This window comes from Drosophila obscura, unplaced genomic scaffold (assembly GCF_018151105.1).
Source record: "Drosophila obscura isolate BZ-5 IFL unplaced genomic scaffold, ASM1815110v1 contig_4, whole genome shotgun sequence".
Classification (NCBI taxonomy): Eukaryota; Metazoa; Arthropoda; class Insecta; order Diptera; family Drosophilidae; genus Drosophila; species Drosophila obscura.
Window position 1 is genome coordinate 10,419,306 of NW_024542828.1, and position 21,017 is coordinate 10,440,322.

Below are 21,017 nucleotides of genomic sequence, written 5' to 3' on the forward strand. Positions count from 1 at the left end.
AGAAGCAGAAGCTTCTCCTTCTGAGTGACAGCCATGCTGCTCGCTGGGGGGAGAATTTCACGCTTTCTTTGGCTTTTAATGAATTATGACATTTTCCTGGTAGACCGAACGAACGCTTTTGCTTCCGTGATAAGAGGTGGTGGGAAGGTGGTGGGAGGCGTAAATGTAGGGAGAGAGTGTGCTATCAGTGGTTCCCTTACTTTACTTGCCTTTCATTTTCGTTGCTTTTCTTTGGGTTTTTTATTCTTACATTTTAGATGTATGATATTTTCTACCATTTTGCACCTGTCCTGCTGCCATTCCACAAAGGGGTGTACGTACGCTAGAGAGGGAGGGAGGGCGGTAGGGACATTCATCAGGGAATGAAGTGAAAAGAAAATTTTACACTTAACGTGTTTCTTCGCTCCACTTTGCTACTTTTGAGGTGGGCTTCCTACCCCCCGCCCATTCCTTTTGTGTAGGAGCCCATGTTATTATTGCTTTTTGGTTTGCTTCCCCCCTCTCCCATTCCCCCATGCATATCCTTTTACACTCCTGTTTTCCTTGCGCATATATATTTGCTTAACAGCTTCTTGTGTGCTTCAAACTCTCCATTCATTCGCTCATTCCCTCATTCACCCAGTCACTCATTCAGTCATTCGCTTGCTGCAGCCCCTCAGTCGCTTCCAAATGCTTTCAGACGAACTGCCTCCTCCTCCTCCTCAAGTTGACACAGCCCTAGGACTATGTCCTGCTCGTCGTCGTCCTGTGTCCTGATCCTAACGTTTTCAACTGTCGTCTTGGACTTGGCATTTGTCGCCCCTCAAGTCCCTTGTCCTTGCAGACGCGTCGGCCGCGCGAGCGCGCCTAATCCTGTCCGGGACATGGGCGATTCCCCCCCCCCCCAAAAACACACACACACAGAAATAAAAGTCAATTTTTGTCCTTCTATTTGTCTTTGTCTTGTGTGCCGTTAAAGGAGGCAGGGTATGCTGATTATTGAGCGGAGTTTGCAAAGATCGCGTGGAATATTTTCAAAATTTTCCCTTTTAATGGAAGCTTTTGGAAGCCCAGCATCCGATGAATGTCTGAAATGCTGGCCAATCTTTAAGGGTATTAAAAGTTTCTCCATAAAACCTCAACATATTTTCATTGTATTTTCTTTGCCTTTGGTTTTGGTTTTGCTCGTAGTTTGATTTTGTTTTCACGGATTATTGGAAGGGAAGAAACTTTCATAACTTTTGCACAGAAGGATCAAAGTTTTGGGCTCCCTCCACAAAAGAAGACACCTTTTCACCGTTTTCTGCTGCCGCTTCTTGTTCTCCTCTACTTTTCCTTTTGCTTCTATGCCTACTTAAGCTTTTCTTTCGATTCCTTTCGCTTTGCGATTTTTTGTTGTTGTATTCGAAGTATTTTAAGTGTTTCCTTTTTCCCTTTTCAAGTTTTTTTTTTCGCAGAGATATTTGCACCCTGGTCTCTGCTGTGCGCTTTGAATGGCATTCCGATTGAAAAATTGTCATTTAATGGGCAGCAAAAATGGGGGAAATTCTAAGGGGAAAAGGAGTTGCAGGAGGGGGCGGTGGGACAAGAATAATATTATTATGTGCTGCTGCTGCTGCACTGTCGTCAAGTATTTTCCCTTTGCTTTGACTGAAGTCGGCATCCGAGTGTGGCAGTGGAACAGTAGATGGATTCCAAATGACAAGCAAAGCAATTGCTTAAAGTGGTTACAATGTCATGGGTATTGGGATGAAAATGTGCCCATCTAAAGGTTTAAATAATATACAGAAATAATTAATAGTAAATGAAAGAAAAAGAAATAAATTTAATAAATAATAGCATAGCATAAATGAAAGCAACAACTTCAAATCAAGATTATATATCTAAAAAACAGATCTAGATTCTTCAGAATCTTAAAGGGACATCCAAACACCTGCCAACTGTTTTCTCGAGGCAGAAACGTTTTCTTTTTTTCACTTTACAAATACTAACAGAAGGAATAGCGAGAGTTTGGGGATATATTCTTAGAGGAATACCGTTCTTAATACATTTTTATAGTGGATTCCTGGAGATCTTTCACTTTATTTAAGTTTTGTTGAAGATTTTAAACTATAATTCTGCTTGAAAGTTTCCGCTTTAAGTTCCAAATTTGTTTGCTATTTTTTATAGCCTTTTGCCCCACTGTGTCCCACTGCTTGTCCATCAACCGAAGACACTTGAAACTTTTGCTTCATTGAAATAGTTTTTCATTTACTTGCCTTTTGCTTAAATGTGCAACAAAGTAAAGAGATGATAAGGAGATGGAAAAAAGGGATAAAGAAAGAGGAAAAACCAAAGAAAAAATACGAGGGAAAAAATAAAGAAGAATACGCAGCAACAAAGACTGCAACAAGAGGAAGGGAAAAAGAAAAAAAAAAATAGGAGGAAAAACAAGAGGGAAAACTCTGAGAAAAAAGAGGGAGAATAATATTGCAGTTTAAAGGAAACGAAGGAGAGAGAGAGGTAGGAAAAGATATTCAATACGCAGCTGGTGCTGACCCCGTTAAGTATGCAGCAAACTGTGGTCAAAAGAGAGAGAAAGCAGCAGGCAATGAGGCAGCAGGCATCAGGCAGAGGATGACCGCAAGACCAACCAAGCCCCCGCGCTTTAATGAGAGCAACTTAATCATCATCATCAGCGACCTGCTCTCCCAGCCGTGACACGTGGACCCATGAAGGGAGCTTCATGGGAGGAGAACCTGTCACTGAAGGGACACCTAATTAGCAAAGAGTTTTCGCCCCCAACCCACCCACTATTTACCCTACCCTACCCTACCCTCTCTTTTCGCAGCAATTTTTCAAAAATCTTATCTCCACGGATCTTTTTTTTCTGTTTTTTATTTCTCCACAGAGTACAATAACGAACCGAGCGGCAGTGGAGCGTTGGCCGGCAGCTTCGATAAGTCTGTGCTGCAAATTTCCGATTGGTTGACTTGGGAACAAAACATGATCAAGATACAGAGTGTCCTGGTCGAGGATGTGGATGCCATTCGCTTGGCCATCGAGAAGCAGGAGGTGTGCATTATTCACTATACCCCCCATTGCACCATTGCATTGCACCCCCTCTTTATGCATTCTCTTACCATGATTCTTCTCTTCTTCTTGTTTTTTTTTTGTGCGCCGAACAGAAAGTTTTACGTGAATTGAAAATGAAAAAGCCACAGCTCAATGAATTGGTTCACACGGCGGAAGTGCTCAAAGGCGATATGAAGCGTCAGCAATTGCAGGAGAAAGGTAAGCAAAACTTATATGGAAAATACAATGGGAAATGCTATGATAAGTGGGTAAGGGAATAACCTGAAGCCTGGATGTGAAGACTTTCCACATACAAATTGGCAATTATTGGGCTACACTTATGCCAAGAGAATCTGCCGTCTAAAGATTTCAATTTAAGTTCTACAATTTAATACTTTTTCTATTCAACATTCGAATATATTCTGTGAAAATATAGCTGCATAAGTTAAGTTAATTTTATAGAATTTAAATGACAATTTCGTATTCCGTTTAAGCATCAATTTCCGCATTGAATCAAACCCAATTTCCGTGCTGCCCAAACGCCTTTACCCTTCGATGCCGTTCGGTTTTTAAAAGAGAGAGAGATAATTCCCATTAGTTACCTTCCAATCAGAGCGCCCAGGCCAGCCCTCCCACCCCTGCTTAAACTCAATCATTATGCTATCCATCAGGCAATTTCTGTTCCTCTGTTCCTATACGAGTATAAATTCCATGAATATCCCATCGCAATTGCAATTAATGTTTGAATGAAATTGTCCCCAAATTGGCTTACATTTCTGGCGTACTCGTATGGAAATTTCATTAGGCCTGGTTTTTGCCTGTCTGCGATGGAGTGACATTGGAAACATGGTTCCATTTCCTTTACCCCACACACACTCACGGCCAGAAATCACTTCAGTGCAAACAAATTTCCGCCAGGCGAGACAGACAGACACACGAAAGTGCATGAAATGCACAGAAAGGAAGGGAATCCAGGGTAAGGGTTGCCAGAGGCAGGAGCCAGGAGCCAGGAGCCAGGAGTTGAGGCAAGACATATGAGAGTTTTGTAGTGAAAACAGCAAACAGACAGCAACACCCAATGGATGGCCACTTAAAATTGGTAATAGAGGTGAAGGAGAAACGACACACAGAAGGCTCTGAAAGCGAGGAAAGGCACCACAGAAGAGGAGTCCCGGAGAGGCACCACAGAAGGCTCTGAAGCGGAGGTGAGCTGGTCTCTGGCAATGGGGGAATGTGGCTATGGAGCCTCTCGTCATCATTTGCATAATGGGGCCGTGAACCTCCGACCATCCGACCCCTCCTCTTCCCTGATAAAACTTCTTTAATTTGTCTGAATGTCCTGACTGTCTGTGGCGAAGGAAACAATGTCAAAAACAAACACACAGACTCAAGGGAAGAGAGCGGCGCACAGTGACATAAAGAGAGGGAGAGAGAGAAAAGAGAAACCAAGAATAATGTCAAAGGACAGTGGTCAAAAGTTCCAAAAAAAAAACCAAACACAAACAGCAACAAGAACAAAAACGCTAAACAGAGACAAAGTTGTAGCTCCATAAATCGAAGCATTTTGTACCCCTAAAGAACCCATTCTAAAAGTAATACTTAAGGCCATAATTGAACTATTTAATATTCAAAAGAAACATCCATAAATGATTGCAAGATCTTACAGAGAAACGATTGAAGAATGACATTAAATAATGGGGCTATATCGGCAGTCGAACTATGTCTGATCAAGAATATATATCCCAGTAATTTGTAATATTAAAAATACCTTTTATTATGTGTTAAAAATAACTGCAAAAAAAAAAACTGATCAACTGATTAATACCCAGGAAATATCATGTTGAATATCTCAACAGACGTTCGACAAAAGGTGTTGCATACTCTTGGGCTGAAACCCACCTCACAGTTGTAGAGCCACTAAAGCACAGTTGTAGAGCCACTGCCCAAAGAGAGCAAGCCTTTCCTTCTGCCTGAAGGAGGAGGCGCATGCTCTTTAATTTGGTTTTTTTCCTACTTCTTTTTCTCTGTTGATTTTTCTCTGCGGAATTTTAATGTGGCAGGCTGTGGCAGGCAGAGCAAGAGGCATGCAACATTTATGCCAGTTGACATTTAATTGACAAGAGTGAAAGAGAGAGGGGAGGGTATGGGCTGGGATGGGTGGGAGTGTGGGAGAACCCAATGGTAACTGAAATATTTGTATGGCCTGCTCTTTGCTTGGTGGCTGGGATTACCAGGAGGTGGGACGGAGAGATGAGTGGTGGCAGCAGAGTGTGGGCTGGGTGTGTGTGGCATGTAGCATGTATGAGGCATGCACTGCTTGTTACATATTATTATGATGTTTGGTTTGTCATAAACATTTGTAACTTGTCCAACGAACGTCCCTTCTGTCCCACTCCATCTGTGGCTCTCCCCTTCTCCCGCTCTTCGCTTATTTGTACGTGCCACAATGTGTTGCACACAGGCTTCTGTGTCGTTGGCTTCTGTGTGTTGCAGGGCAGCCTCTTCTTGCATTTGGGAGTTGCAAACAGTCGGCCGTTGCTTTTGTTGTGATTTCCCTGTGCAGCAAAGGACATTTTATTTTTGTGCTGACATTGCTTTAAATTTTATTTAAATATGTTATAGTTTTTTTTTTGGAGATATTTAACTGGAAATTAAATTTATTCGCCTTCAACTTCCACTGCTCCCGCAACTTCTTCTTAATTTTAGACACCTCTTCCCTGTCTTTTACTAACTCTACTCTAGTCCTCTCTCTGCGGCTGATGCCCTCCAAAAACCTTGACAGTTGTGGCCAGAAAATGGTCCCCTCTGCTGCTGCTACTGCTGCTGCTGATGTTGTGCTGCCCATAAACTTCTGGCATTTGGCCAGAAAACTCTGGCAAAAGTATGGCCATCAGGCGACGAGCATTGTATTTCAATTTGTTTTCCCCACCCAACCAAAGCAGTTGAATATACCCACCCCCGCCCCGATTCTAGCGTAAAAACAGGGTCACCTGAGGACCATAGTCCATTAGCAAAGAGGTGGCATGATCAGAGCAAAAGGACCTGCTTGAAGGATAGCGATTGAGGCAGGATATAGAGCAAAGGTGCCCCCAATTAATTTGCTATTTTTGTAAGTCTTTCGGGGTCTTAATTAAACCATTATTTACGAGGTATTATCGCAATCTGTGCGACTGCACCTTTCTTTTGGGGGCTCAGCTTTCGGCCAGGCCAAGAGTCACACACAAACTTCTTGCTGGCCCCTCCCCCCTCGCCCAAAGTTCTTATCACACAGGAAGTGTGGGAGTGTTGTGGCACGTACAATTGTGTTAATGTGCCTAAGTGTTCTAGTCAAATTGAACGTGTACCAGAAAGCTTTGGTAACCAAGACCCGTTACAATCCATCCTTGTTTTATAGACCGTACTTCTTAAATAGTGTGTATTAATTATAAAAAGAAAAACAAAAATTAACCCCCAATTTTTGAAGGGTGTGCGAATCATGGGTCCGGGTAGGTTACTAAAGGGTGGTACACTGTAACCAATAAAAATTTGTGCGAATTATTTTTAGGGTGGGCGGCGTGGTGGGCCAGGCCTTACAAAAAAAATTATGTAGTGTGCGGTAGGGTTTCCATTGTTAGGTCCACGTGGGTGGGTCGTTGGCGTGGGGCTGCAGTACAATTTGGTGTTATGGAGGCTAAAAGTTGGCACGTTATACTAAATTGAAAGCTGGAAGGCTGCGGGCCCACCATATAAGTAGTACTTTCTAGCGCGGTATATTATGGTTTTGAGCATGGTGCTTTAATACTTAAATTCAAATTACAGTAATTGTTAAAAGTCTAAGTAATGCTAAAATACCCAGACTCGCTAATTGTTTTTATCGGAAAAGTCGACGCAGGCCAACTGTCCAACTGGTATAAATCATCAATATGCTGTACCATACTTGTTACAAATCCGTACCAGGCCAAGTTTAGAGTGGTTCATTTATTGGCTCATATTGAGGGGTATGACCCATACCGGCCGTTCCAATAACCAATTGATAAAAAAAAATTAAAGAACTGGACTAGTTTTATTTGTTTGTTGTTTTTTTCAAAACCTATTTACGCTTGGGTTTTAAAAGAAGGGAATGTAGGGTTTCTGGTTACCAACTACTCCGGGCTTCAGGTAGTCAATAAAGTAAAAAGTGTGTGGGGGCACTACTATTTCATTGAACACAACTGTACATATGGTTGGGGGGTGTAGTGTGGTGTATCTGCGTCTCTCTGTTGTGTGTGTGTGTGTGCCACGCCGCTCGTAAATCTGTCTTTGACATGCAATTTTAGTTCTGTGCTGCAGCAGTGGCCGGCTGTTGCTGCAACGCCAGTGTATAACCAGCAGCACCAGCAGCAGCAGCAGCAGGCAGAACATTATCTGAAAGGACAACGCACTCCAGTCCTGCCAGTGCCTGTGCCTGTGCCTCTGACTCTCTCTGTGTGGCATGCGAATTCCTACCACCCCACCACACCACACCCACGCCTCTGCTCTGCTATGAAATTGCCTCTAATTGCAGCCTTTCGCCTTGCAACGCCTTCAACTTCTCCGTTTGGGTGCTCGGCTTCACGCCATTACACGCTTTAATAGGCCTGCCCCTGCCACCAGAGCACCCTTCTTAAACACCCTCTCTCACCCTTTGTCTCTGTCTCTGTCTTTCTCTTTCTTTATGCCTCGCGTTGTCTCTTTCCTTATCTTGCTCTCGGTCTGTGTTGCCTTCCTGCTCTCATTCTACTTCTCTGTCTGGCGTGTTTCTTTGGCATGGCTTTCGGCTGAGCTTCCTGGCTTGTGTCTGCGCTTTCAAGAAGTTCGTTGCTTTTGTATGCTCTGCTTTTAAAATTTAGCAGCATATTCCCAGAAGGAACTCGTTTGGTTACACTTGAGGGAGAATTTTGGAATATTTAAGTGATATATAGATTGAGGATTGAGCTATGTGTAGCCTAAGTACAGAGAGCCTGTACTTAGAGCTGAAAATGTGACTCTTTTTTTGAGTATTTATTGTGAATAAATTGCGTGACTTTTATTCCTGGGAAGATGATGGAAATAGAAAGATTAGAATGTATTTCATTCATTGTATTAATTCATAGAAATTATTTAGTTTTGTTTCTCAATTTCCAAATTTCTACATTCTCTTATCCAACGATTCTTTCATCCACAAGTCGACTTCCATCTATTTGCCATATCTTTTATTATTTATTAGCATTTGTATAAAATATATTTTGAGTATATATGTATGTATATCTCAGCGCATCCCCTAGTCGACTTCTACTTTCTGTTCCTATGCCTGTCATCGTCTTATTCTTTTTTTTAATTACTCACAAAAAAAAAACACACTCACACAGAAGCTGAAAAGTGAAGAAGTGAAGTAGAGCCTGTCTCTCCTATGGCTGCTTAACCTCAGCCCTTTTTATGACATAAAGCCAGAGTTCACCCCTAAACACGCTGCACCGCTGCTAACCCTTGGGATATAGCCTCTAACCCCGCCACCCCCTGCCACAGAACCCGCTACTTCCCCCACCCATTGTTCGCCTTCTCCGCCATAAAATTTAAGTTAGAATTAAGTGAAATTATTGTCATGGTTGTTGGACTTTTGGCGCAGGAGCCGAAGCCTTTGAGCCTTTTTGCAGGCAGCCCCCGAAAGTTATTTTCGTCTAAATAGTTTTATGTACGTTGAGAATTTTCTTTTTATTTTATTTTCTTTTCTTTTTTGTGTTGGCTGGCTCTGAGCAAAATATGTGGAATATTTTTTCTAAATTTTCGCAGGTTTTGTGCCTGCAGCCAGAGGGTGTTCGTTTGTGCTCTCTGTGTTTGTGTGGGGAGGAAGGGATAGCCAGGAGTCTGAGACGAGTCCTGTGCTTCGCTTTCACCAGCAGGAAGAAAAAATATAAATTCTTTTCTCTGTGCAAAAAAAAAAACAGTAAGACATTAAGGGCAGATGGGGTGGGTAGTGGGAGTGGGAATGGGCATGGTAGTATATCTCTCTGAATCTCCAGTGCTCCATTGCTGCTGCTGCACTCCACTCATTACGCAAATTGTCTTGGCTTTCACACTGCTACGTGTCCTGCGTGCGTCCTGCGTGTCCTGTGTGTGTGTGTGTGTGTGTCCTCTGCCTTGGGGATCCTCTGCTGTCTGGCCATCTCACATGACCAAAATGTCCTTAGCAATTTTATTTTTTATAATGAATTTTAATTAAATTCATTAAAAAGGTTGCACTTGTTGTTTGTCTCTCTCTCTCTCGTTTTCTCTGACTCGTTTTGTGCTTCACATTCACAGTACTCATCATATCTGCACTTTATTTATTCATATTCATATTCATGAATAATTTGAAGGCCAACACAAAGAGGAACATGATTTTCTGTGTGTTTTGTATGCTTTTTTTTTTGTCTAGGAATCGCCGTAAATGGAATTGCATATTAAATGCGAAAAAGTTAAAGAGCACGGTGGGAGGGGAGGGGAAATTTAAGAGATGATTTCTATAGCAGCTCGTTTTGGAAATGACATAAAATCGAGAGAAAATAAAACTAAGGAGTTTTATTTTTAAGTAGTGCAATAAATGATGTTTGTGATTGGAGAGATTTAAACTCAAAGGATAAAAAAAGATAATTTAATTGTAAGGCAGGGTTTGCTACCATTCCCATTCCCCATCTCTTTCCCTTAGTGGTGAATTTTAAGTGGACTTGTAGGAATGCTATATTTTGATTAACGAAGCTAAAAGATTCCATTTCTCATTTAGGTATTTAACATAAAGGTATTTTCGCAAGCCATTTCCCAACAGAACTCTATTCCATTTACCCCTCAACTATTTCTAGTTCCTCTCTAACCAGCAGTTCAGTCTTCCCCCTTGCAAATCCCTTCTAAATAGCCTTCTTATCAGACCCCTGCCATCCTTCCCTCCATCCACATCTTCCTCTTTAGCAGCGTACCATCCTCATCCCTTTTCCCACTTCCTCTTTGGCCCTCTTTCACTCTCATTAAGGCCAATGCACACGAAGCAATTTGTTGGCGTCCCGCATTCAAAGCGGGGGGCGGGGCGGGGCGGCAGTCAAAGCGTTAGATAGATCTACATCTAAAGCCAGAACCATGCACCATAAAACATCATCAAATTCCATCAATGGAGAGCAACCAAACGAAGCTCTCAATCTGCTGTCTCTTTCTGGCTGCGCCTCTTCCTCTCTATCTCTCCCCCTGTCTCAGTTAGTGGGTGCAAAAAAATATATAATATTCCCGCTTATCAGTTGTCAAGGTTCAGGCATCAGGCGGCATGCGGCATGTGGCATGTGGCATGCGACAGAACCATACGCACAACAACATGTGGCAGGAAGGTTGAATGTCTTCCGGCTATGGGGCAAGTGCGCATGTGTCCCCCCACGCCACCGCACATGGATGGAGTGGGAGAGCGAGAGCGGGAGAGAGTGCAAGCAAAACAAATGCCGGAAAAGCGGGAGAGAGAGAGAGCAGCGGAATGCCGGTGAATGTTGCAGTGGGAGAAGCTTTTCCATTTTACGAGTGGTGGAGTGTGTGCCTTGGGGCGCTGCTTTGGGGGGTTGTTTCTGCCTCTCCTTTTGCTCTTAAAATGCTCGGCGGTTCTCTCTCTTTAAATGCTTTTACTCACCTTTTGTTTACTCATTTGGGGGTTGCTGCTGCTCCACTGCTGCCTGGCCCTGGACCTTGCTATCTTCCGTGTTGAAATTCCGCTGAAACTCTCTCTCTCTTTGATTCTCTCTCTCTCTTTTGGGGGTCCGTAGCGCACTGAAAGCTTCCAGCGAGGACATTCGTTGGCTTTCATTGCGTACAAACGGTTGTGACACTCCTCCAAATAACAAATCCCTTTTTCACGCTACACGCGACAGTCTCCATTTTACGACGCGTGAAAAACAGCCCCAGTCCCCAGCCCCTCGCCCCCCACCAAACACACAAAGTTATTGTAATTTTTAATGAGATATTTATTTATCCAATTTTCGCGAAAAACTTTCTAACTGTACGTGGATGTGTGTGTGTGTGTGTGGACAGTGCTTATATGTGTGTGTGTGTGTGTGTGTGTGTGCGTGCGTGGAAAGCCGGTTAAAAAAGTCAAACCGCAAAAACGGAGGCATTTAAAGTTTTTTGTGTCTGCGGCGGCTTATTGCCCAGCCCTCTCTTTGCTCTCTCTCTCCCTCCCCCTCAGTGTCACTCCCTCACTTTATCACGCTCTCTTTCACACTCTGTGCTGGCGGCCCTCGCTCTCTCTCTCTCTCTCTCGCTCACTCACTCACCCATGCCGTGTTTTTGTGTAAATCAATAAATAAGAGGGTGGCAACAAAAAAAAAAAGCCGCAAAATGTTGTTCAACAATAAAATATACAAACCAAAAATCAAATGTTTGTGACTCCAAAAACATAAATAAAATGTGAATAAAACTAAAATAAAATATAAAATATAAAATTTCTTCGGGAACCTTGACGATTTTTCGAAAAGGAATTGAATTAATTTGAATACAATTAATGGCATCAAAAATAAAAATATTAAAAATAATTGTATATTGTGAGACGCGAAAAAAAAGATTTTAAATAATTTCGTTGCTGAATTTCGTTGAAATTTTTAAAGAATAATTATCCAAAAGGCAATAAAAATTAATAACAATTTGAAAACAAAATAATTGTATAATAGTTGTGAATATGAAAATACATTAAACTACATATGGTGGAGACTACTTAATATTTAATGCAACTAACATTTAAAATTCAAAAGAACGCAATTAAAAATTCAAGCCGAGTAATTCGTAAACACGATTATGCCAAAAGGGTGATTAAATACTCGTGTAACTAAATAAGTACACGATTCGATAGATTATTCCTGTAATCACATGAATCACAATTAAACCCATAAACAGACAATCGAATCGAGTGCGGGACCAATCCCCGCACCAATCCCCGAACCAATCACACATAATTTATCTAGCAGAAACAAAGGGACAGAAAATGACAGTCGCACCATGCATTAAATCTGCATACAACTATAATGAATATGTGCACATAAAATAATTATATCGAAAATATTAAATTCCATTACGAACGAATAAGCAAAATCAACGAGGGGGAAAAACGACAGGCAGGCAGGCTAGCAGGCTAGCAGGCAGGCAGGCGGGCAGCATTTTACTAAAATTCGAGGCACAATTTGCATATAAATATTCAATAAAGCAGCAGCACTGCCCCCCCTGCCCACAATAAAAGGAACCACAAAAACACACGAGGAGCAGCAGCAGCGGCAGCAGTGGTAGTTGGAGCTGGGAGGTTGGCTAAATAAAGTGGGCGTGTTACCAATTTTTTTCAATGTTTTTGCTGCTGTTGCTGCTGTTGCTGCTGCTGCTGCTCATATCATAGCGGGAAATGAATGTGTTTCAATAAATTACGCGGAACGAAGCTGTGGACTGGGAAATGGGATTCAATCCTGGGGCACTGGGAAACTCCTCAAAGTCCTCTCTCGCAGACGAGACGAAACACTGGAGGAAAAAAATTGTGTAGCATAACTTGAGGAGCTCTTCTGTGAATCTGTAGTGTGTAGCAGTGTGCGTGTGTGTGTGTGTGTGAGCGCGCGTGTTTGCGTCTGTGTGTGCGTCTAGCAATTCATTGGAGTCCACTCCAGCGAAGCACAAAAACAGCAAACGTTGGCGTAAAGAAATGGCAAAGGAAAACAAGAAGGATAGAATGGGGATTTTTCGGTGGGTTCGCACCTGCAGATACCCCTTACTATTGTGTATTATTTAAAGGAAACTTGGAAGGACTTTTCGACAAGGAATTAAAATATACCATTTATAATTTTCGTAAATGAATAATTCCTAACTCAGAAACGTTTTGCCATTAATAGTTTGTTTATCATAGACATAAAACTGTTTCCTTCTTTCTGCGTTCCAAATTGCTCTTCAAGCTTATGCCATCGCGCACCACAGAAAGGGTATCAGAAAAGCAGAACCACCAAAGCAGCAACAGCCAGGAAAACTTTGCGTTCACCAACAACAAAACTATAAACAACAACAACAACCACAACAACTGGAAATACACCAACAAGCAATGGAATATACACCATGATGAACATGAACACACCGACTCAAGCTTAAGTTATTTGACTTGATTGCATACTTTTAGGCGGAGGCAGGAAAACATTTCATTTACTTGTAGGCCCTGCCCACACACCCACACAACCACACACTCGTAGCCACCGTAACCAGCCGCATCTCTCAACAGGGAACGTGTTTTGTATAGAAAAGATAAACTATCTATCCAGCAGAAACCAACACATAGCCAAGCACACAGCCCAGCCCCATCAATCCACACACAGCTGTGTTCCCCGCGCACAGACAGCACAGAGTTGGGGGAGTTTCCTCAGATGATGGCATGCTTGAGAGCCATTTTGATAGGCACAAAATATTGCACAAAACCAAAAAAAACTTAAAATGAGAAATTTTGTGGTAAACGCCAACAGCAAAACAGGAAAAATCCTCAATCAAAAGCTGGAGGAAATGCTATTGGAAAACCAGTAAAATGATTAATGATTGATGGAGAGACAGAGAGTGAGCGAGTGAGCGAGTGCGAGTGCCCCCACATAGAACAATTGATGTGTCAATTGAGTGTCATGGAAAAATTACGTCCATTATTGAGGTCATTATTGTGGTATTAGGAAAAACAATACGGCGAAAATACGGGGAAAATGGTATATACCAGGAAAAACAATGCGGGGCAAAGCCAATCTACAGGAGAGACATGAAATGTATATAGGAATTTATCGTAGCTCAAATTGTGAGAGGTCAGAAAACATATTTGTTGTTGAGAGAGAGAGAGAGAGAGAAAGGTAATCAAGTGGGTTTATTCGGGACAGGCTGCTGCTGCTGTTGTTCGGATAAGTGCCACAGATTTTCGGTGGGCGGGCGGTAGGTGTGGGTGGATTTATGGGCATATTCAATGCATGACTCGATTGCTCGTTGATTAGAGACCATATTGATAACATTTATCAATGGGCTTTCGGGTCTATGGCAAGTGGAATACTGTGTGGGGCATTTGCCATATTTCAATGCCCATATTCTGATAGATTTCATGGTCCTTCAGATTAGTGCCACTATTAAGCTTTTTATGCCCGCATTGCTAGTGAGAGACTGCTACAGCATTTCTCTTAGCATTTTCCTTTCAAAATACAATAGACTATGTCGGATAATGCCCTACAAATTAAAGCTGCGGTACATCTTTCATGCTCTAGTTCATTCGAAACTATAGATTATGTCCCCTAATTCCTTGCCTAGCCAAAATCTATTCACAGAAACATCTGCTCGGCAATCTACCATCGGCCTGAAACTTCTCTTTTTGCTCGGTAATACAAATCCCCATTCCATTAGCAAACGGCAGGCATTCCCACTGTCCCACTGTTAATCCGCTTTGCTGGATTTTCTACCCAACCGACCCCCCTGCTAAAAACTTTCGGTGCAGGCAGAGAGAGTGAGAGAGCCTCCGGCTAATTGTGGCACACAATTGTGTGGCAGAGAAGGAGTCCTAGTAGGGAGGGGGGGCAGAGTGTCGTGGGAAAACGGAGTGACAGAAACTTGTTCCAGCTGCAAAATAAAGTTTAAAATAATCAACTTTTGTCATAAATTAAATGAAGAACTGAAGAGGAGCAGCAGCAGCAGCAGGAGCCGTACAAAAATTATGGAAAAGCGAGAAAAGCGAGAAAAGCTATTAACTGAAAGTCAGCGAGCGGCAAAAGGGGCAAGCAAAAGACACTCAGGGGGCCAAAGGGCAGTCAGAAGTAGTTGCCTGGACAGGGGTTATAGTTCTTCTACTAGTACCTCCACGAACAGGAAATTTCCGAGGATGCAACAGTGGATGGCGGCATGTGGCAGTGTCAGCGTCAGTGGCTAACAAAAGAATCACAAGTGGAAACTGCAATGTGCAGCCAAAAGCCAAATGGCCATCGTCTACGATATTGTTGTCTGCTCTGCTTTGCTCTGCTCCTGCTGTCTGCTGTTCCCGTCCTGTCTGCCGTTCTGTTCCGCGTATTCGGGCATTCTGTTTGGTGTGTGTGTGTTGCAGAAGTTAAATGCACCTGCCCCACCAGTACATATCAATGGTGGGAGTCTTGTCTGCGCCTCTGCTTGATTTTTCTTTGTTGCAGGTGCCAAAAGTTGCAACAGCAAAAAGGAAAACCAGAAAACAGCACAAACCATGAAACAAACTTCATGGTGCGTGAAAAAAACATTGATGCTCGTAGTGGCAAGCGCTGCGATTGCATATGCAAAAGAGTTCACCAAAAATGCCGAGCCAAGGCAGATACTAGTGTACAGTGGGTGCTGGCTATGAAGCACCAAGGGAATTCTGTTGCTTAGAAAGTTTCCAATGAAGAGGCCAATGCAGAAAGTGCTTGAGAGAATGTTAATGAAGCCAAAAAGTGTCTGATAAATTCTGAGAATTTATGGAGGAAATCTAGGAACTCTAGACGCAAGCAGAACTCGTAGGAAATTGTATAAAATCCCATGAAATCTGCGACAAAGAAAGGTTTCAATTCTCTTCGAACTTACCAAGAAGGATGCCATAGACTATACGCTGTACAGCGCTCTGTGGAACTGTAGGATATAGATTATATATACAGCAAGGAGATAATAGCATGGATATAGCATAAAAGGAGATGTTCGCATTTGGACTCATAAAAGTACGTTAAAATAAATGGACAAGAGGCAGCATCAAAGTTTTCCAACTAGTTACTGACTCATTTTAAACTTTTGCTTTGTATTTTTTTAAAGGTTTTTCCATTACAAATTTTTTCTATAATTACTTGTTTAGTAGTTTTCATATATTTCTTTCAACAAAATACATAGCTTTCGGCTATAGCCAGTGTCCACTGTATTGTGCGAATGAGGTGTCAAAGCAAACAGCGCCAAAAAGTATGCAACGAGCGGCCAGCCGGCGCACATCCAGGCATAAAGTGTGGTGAAAAAACGTGAGAAGGGACAGAGACAGAGTCTGTGAGAGACAGATAGAGAGAAAGAGAGAGAGAGAGAGCTTTAAAGCCAAAAGAGAGAGTGTATACTTAAGAGTGTTTTCTGTCGCTCTCTTAAGTGCTTTATTCGCTCTCTCTCTCTGCATGTCTCTCTCGTTGGCGTCACGCGAGTATTTGCATTGTGGCCATGTTCCAATGTTAAGTTTCCGGCACGTTTTATAAACAAACCTCAGACCCTGGCAAAAAAAACGGTGAAAGAGAGCGAGCGAAAGATAGTAAAAGTGGGAGTGGGAGGGCGGGAGAGAGAGAGAGAGTAATTTTATTTACCGTTTTTACCCCCCAATGTCAACAGAGTCCCCTCGTGTTTTTTTTGCTACGATTTTCTTTTGTGCCGTGGAGGAGGAGTGGAGAGAGGAGAGCCCGAGCCACGACGAATGCAATGCAAATCGAACATATCAAAATCGCATAATGCGGAACGTGATAATGCAACAAATCAAGTGAAGTGCAATCCCCAATCCCCCGCCCCGACCGACCCCTAAACTTCCCGCGATAGAAGCCTCCGCCATTAGCCATTCGCCTCGAGGCTCAATCAGGGATATTTACGCACAAAGGAGCCGAGTGAGAGGAGAGAGAATCGACAGAGAATGACAGCCAAACCGCCGCCTCCAGTGCCGCCCACATTGGGCGGTGATGATGCCACAGGACATGGCCCCAAACTGGCGCCCGAGATACCACGCCTCAACTCCGAACTGGCCGCCCAGGCGGCGCTCCGGGGCCAGCAGCTGCTGAGGAAACAGAGCTCCCAGGAGCAGCAGCAGCAGCAGCAGCAGGGGCAGCATCACAACACACTGCCAGCGCACAAAACGGGGGGACCACCGCCACTGCCACCGCAGCAGAGTCGCCCCGTGCCGGCGATACCAGCCCGAGGAGCCAGCGATAGGGCGGCGCCACCGGAGATACCGCCCAAGCGGCACAGCCTCAAGAGTCTGCCCGATGGGCAGGCGATGGTGGTGCCGGGACTGCCGCCGCCGATGAGGCAACCACCGCCACTGCCCAAGAAGCCAGCCTCCGCACAGAGTTCGGCTCAGAGTTCGGCACAGAACTCGCCCTTGGTGGCCATGAAGTTCAAGGAGAAGCCACCGCCGCCACCAGAGAAGCACTCAACGCTGTCTGCTGAGGGCATGGCCGCCAGACGATGTTCAAATCCCTTTGAGATGCCGCCCCCGCCGCCGCCATTGGTGCTGCAGTCCGCTGTGGCAGCTTTGAGCGAACAGAGCTCCAAGAACGCCCTAAATCCGGTGCCATCCCCAGCGCCCACGAGGGCCAGCGAGGCGAAGAAAATCAACCAGCGCCCGTCGATGATTGCCGCCTCGCCCACCGAGGAGTTTGGCTCCGAGGACGCCCTGCGAGGTATCGAGAGTGGCCTGCGGAACATGGAGCGGGCCATGCAGGAGCAGATGAATCTCCGGAATATGGAGGCGGCGGTACAGAATAATTTTGACCTGAGCTTCAAGGCGAGTCTGGCGGCCGGGACACGCCACTTGGGCGGCGGATCCGTGAATCTAAGGACCGCCAATTACGAGAGGAATCTCTCGCTGGATGAGGGACGGGCAGGAGACTCGCGACAATCACTGGAGGAGCTGAAACAGCTGCGGGCCCAGGCCCAACAGCAATCGCTGCACAATTCCTCCTCCTCATCGTCATCCTCGCACGTGGAGCAGTCCATGCGATCCACCATCGAGCATCACATGCGATCCCTGGATCGTAATCTTCCGCTGGAACTGCAATACAGTCGCCATCGCTTCCAGAACAATCTCTCGGCCGTGGGTGTTGCGGCAGCTGCTGCCGCGGCCGGGGCAAATCCTGCCCTGGGATCCGTCTCCAATGGAGGCTCCTCCGGTGGTGGTTCCGCGTCCTCCCAGCAGCCACCGATGCCGCTGAGCAGCGAATTCCGTGAGCAGATCCGACAGCAGCTACTGGGGAACATACCACCCCAGGTGGTCCACAATATGGGCCCGTCGCCGGGCTCTGCGGCCGCTGCCGCCCTGCTCCAGCATCAGGCCCAATCGCGGGCTGCCGCCGCCGCCGCTGCTGCTGCTGCCGCTGCTCAGGTGCAAGCCGCCGCCGCTGCCGCCGCTCAGGTGGCCGCTGGAGGGGGACTGTCGCGGGAGGAGCTAAGAATGCGACGCCGTTCCTCGCACGATGAGACGCAGCTCTCGCAGAATGCCAGCAACGGTGGTGGGATGCAGGGTAAGGATCAGGGAAAGAGAAGACAATAAATCCGATAAAAGAGTAATAAATATTCGATATACTTATTTGTATTTAATTTTTGTATTATTTTTGTTATATTTTTAAGTTCCATAAGCAAAGAGGAATATTTGAACCAGAATTTTTCTGATTTCTGGCTTAAGAATCATTGGGAAATAATACTCAAGCTACTGCTTGTCACATGCCATCCTTCCCATTAGTACCTTTTCTTTCTCTTCCCCTAAAAAAATCTTCCAATCTCTACAGAAAATTCTAAACATAATTTCCATCTATCATTTCTATACATTTTCTTTTCTATGATTTCTTTACACTCTCTGGGACTCCTCATAGAGTTGAAACAGTTCTGTCTAGCACCGCATTGTTCGGCGGACTTAGATTATATGCGTTGCTGTTTGAAAGGTAACCAAAGACCGGCGGTTGGAGTGTTAATGTTGTGTAACCTTAACCCCACACAGGGCCCCCCCTTAATTTTAACCCCCCTAATAACAGCACAAACACGAACCCCAGAACAAAACGTTAATTAAAGTTTTTTACTAAAAGAAATTGCATGCTGGGGCCCACAGAAACGAGGCAGAGAAACCTCTGGCTAATCTTTTGTTTTAAATATAATTAATATATATACCATTTAACCTTACTCCAAAAGTATATTATTTACACCAAAGTTAATCCAATACTCTGTTTATTTGTAACAGTAACTCGGTTGAGAGAGCACTGGGATGAGACCCAACAGTGCGTCCTGCAGCGTGCTGCCCAACTGAAGAACATGCTGAGTGACTCGCAGCGGTAGGTGGCATTTGCAGCAAAGCACACAGCACACAGCACGCAGCACACAGCACGCAGCACACAGCACAAAACTTGACACCCACTTAACCTCCACTTTGACCCTTTCCTCTAATTAATCCGACAGGTTTGAGGCGAAACGCTTGGAGCTGGAGAAGTGGCTGGCCCGCATGGAGCAAAGGGCAGAGCGAATGGGGACTATAGCAACCACAGCCGACATTCTGGAGGCCCAACAAAAGGAGCAAAAGGTAAATGACAGGCAGTCGCAGTCGCAGTCCCTTTGAATGGCATTTCCATGACAGTCTATCCATCACTAATTATGTTTGCATTTACCCTTTTCCCTTTTGACTGTAGTCCTTCCATGCGGAACTGCATCAGAATAAGCAACACTTCGATATCTTCAATGAATTGACACAGAAACTAATTGCCGTCTATCCGAATGATGATACCTCAAGGATCAAGAAGATGACGGAGGTTGTTAATCAACGGTAGGTGATACAAAAAGAGAAGGAAGAATCCCTCTACGGAAAGCTTCTACAGCTTACGGCAGATGAAGTTTTATTAATTATTTATTTTATTTATCCATAATAATCGCATATTCCCCTTTGCAGTTATTCAAACTTAAACAATGGCGTCATCAATCGTGGCAAACAATTGCATGCCGCTGTCCATAGTCTTCAATCCTTTGATCGGGCCATGGATCAGGTATGTAAGCAAAGTAAACCCCCAAAAATCATCACTCATATTTGTATCTTTCCCTGTAGTTCCTCGCTTTTCTTTCGGAAACGGAAACTCTATGTGAAAATGCTGAATCTGAAATAGATCGCAATCCATTAATGTTCAAGGTAAGCATTTTTTGTATATCTTTCTCTTCCTTTTTTTTATGATCTTTGAACTGTAAAACCTGCTGCTGACATAATGATATACACAATTCTATAACAATTTAAAGCCAATTGACAGATTTATGCAGTGTATATATGAGGAATTTCTTATTGTTCAGTTGGCAGTGGCTGTGGCTGTGGCTGTGGGTTCATTGACTCGCCGATTCTCCGATTGTTTGCTGCTTGACCATATGCGATCAGAGAGTGTGCGATGATGCTGTACAGTGTTCCACTGCGAGTGGAACAGTGGCATGGATTGTGTAAAAAATGTGCAGAAATATTGAAAGTTTATTTTGACTGCGCTTGAAGATATTTCTTTATAGAGATTTTACAAAGATTTGATATAGGTTTTTTTTTGTATATTTAAAAGGGGAATGCTTGCAATAATAATATTTACAGTCCTTTAGCTATCTTTTAAGAAAATATTTTGGAATACATTTTCCATTTGTTACCCACATTTTCTTACATATTTCCCCACCATTTCTTATGTGTATATTTGTTCCCCCAAAGAGTGGTTCCTATAATATGCATTAATTACTTCTATCTTCCATCGATAATCTTGCACCAGAGAAGCAGTTTCCTCGTGTATCCAGATCAAGGGCTGAACTTCAAAACACTTGAACTTCGCTCAAAGAATGACTCATGGGTGCACATTCGTATTCAAATTTGAATCAAAAACGGAACCGAGAGTCTGCTTCTTTGAGCACTTAATGTCTCGATTGCAGTTGCAATCAGGAATTGGCATTGTGGCTGCCACAAATGAGCGGGGGAGATGCACTTATTAATGGGTGGACTCTAGAGAGGAACCTAGAGGGGCATTCCGTTCCCCCAGCCCCACAAGGAGACTCTCCAGAATTCAGTGTGGCGCGCGCGTCTCTCAAGTGCCGCATCTCGTGGCGTCTGTTTATTTGGATTGCCTCGAAACAATTCCCCATTCCCCCCGGCATCTATTTATTGTGGTGGGGTGCCTGTGACTGAGGCTGAGGCTGCCTTCCACTTTTCCCTTAATTACACATTCGCCTACTTAAGATAATTATTGTAAAATGCTTTTTATATTCGCTTTTCATTCAAATACGACTACGACTAAGAGTATATC

At 43.9% G+C, this 21,017-nt stretch overlaps 1 protein-coding gene across 16 annotated transcripts in view; it reads left to right on the forward strand.

The window, feature by feature from the left end:
* LOC111070199 (dystrophin) overlaps nt 1-21,017 on the forward strand; it is a 160,369-nt gene that overhangs the window by 32,280 nt on the left and 107,072 nt on the right. For 10 of the 16 annotated variants that reach the window (XM_022360572.2, XM_022360593.2, XM_022360582.2 and 7 more), the window contains 8 exons: nt 2,870-3,033; nt 3,147-3,252; nt 18,591-18,659; nt 18,953-19,043; nt 19,168-19,288; nt 19,395-19,528; nt 19,652-19,745; nt 19,805-19,885. In XM_022360572.2, the coding sequence (XP_022216264.2) occupies nt 2,870-3,033; nt 3,147-3,252; nt 18,591-18,659; nt 18,953-19,043; nt 19,168-19,288; nt 19,395-19,528; nt 19,652-19,745; nt 19,805-19,885 (860 nt within the window). Of the gene's footprint in view, nt 1-2,869; nt 3,034-3,146; nt 3,253-16,406; nt 18,243-18,590; nt 18,660-18,952; nt 19,044-19,167; nt 19,289-19,394; nt 19,529-19,651; nt 19,746-19,804; nt 19,886-21,017 lie in introns of those variants that run through there. The other 6 variants (XM_022360574.2, XM_022360580.2, XM_022360584.2 and 3 more) reach the window with 2 other exon arrangements.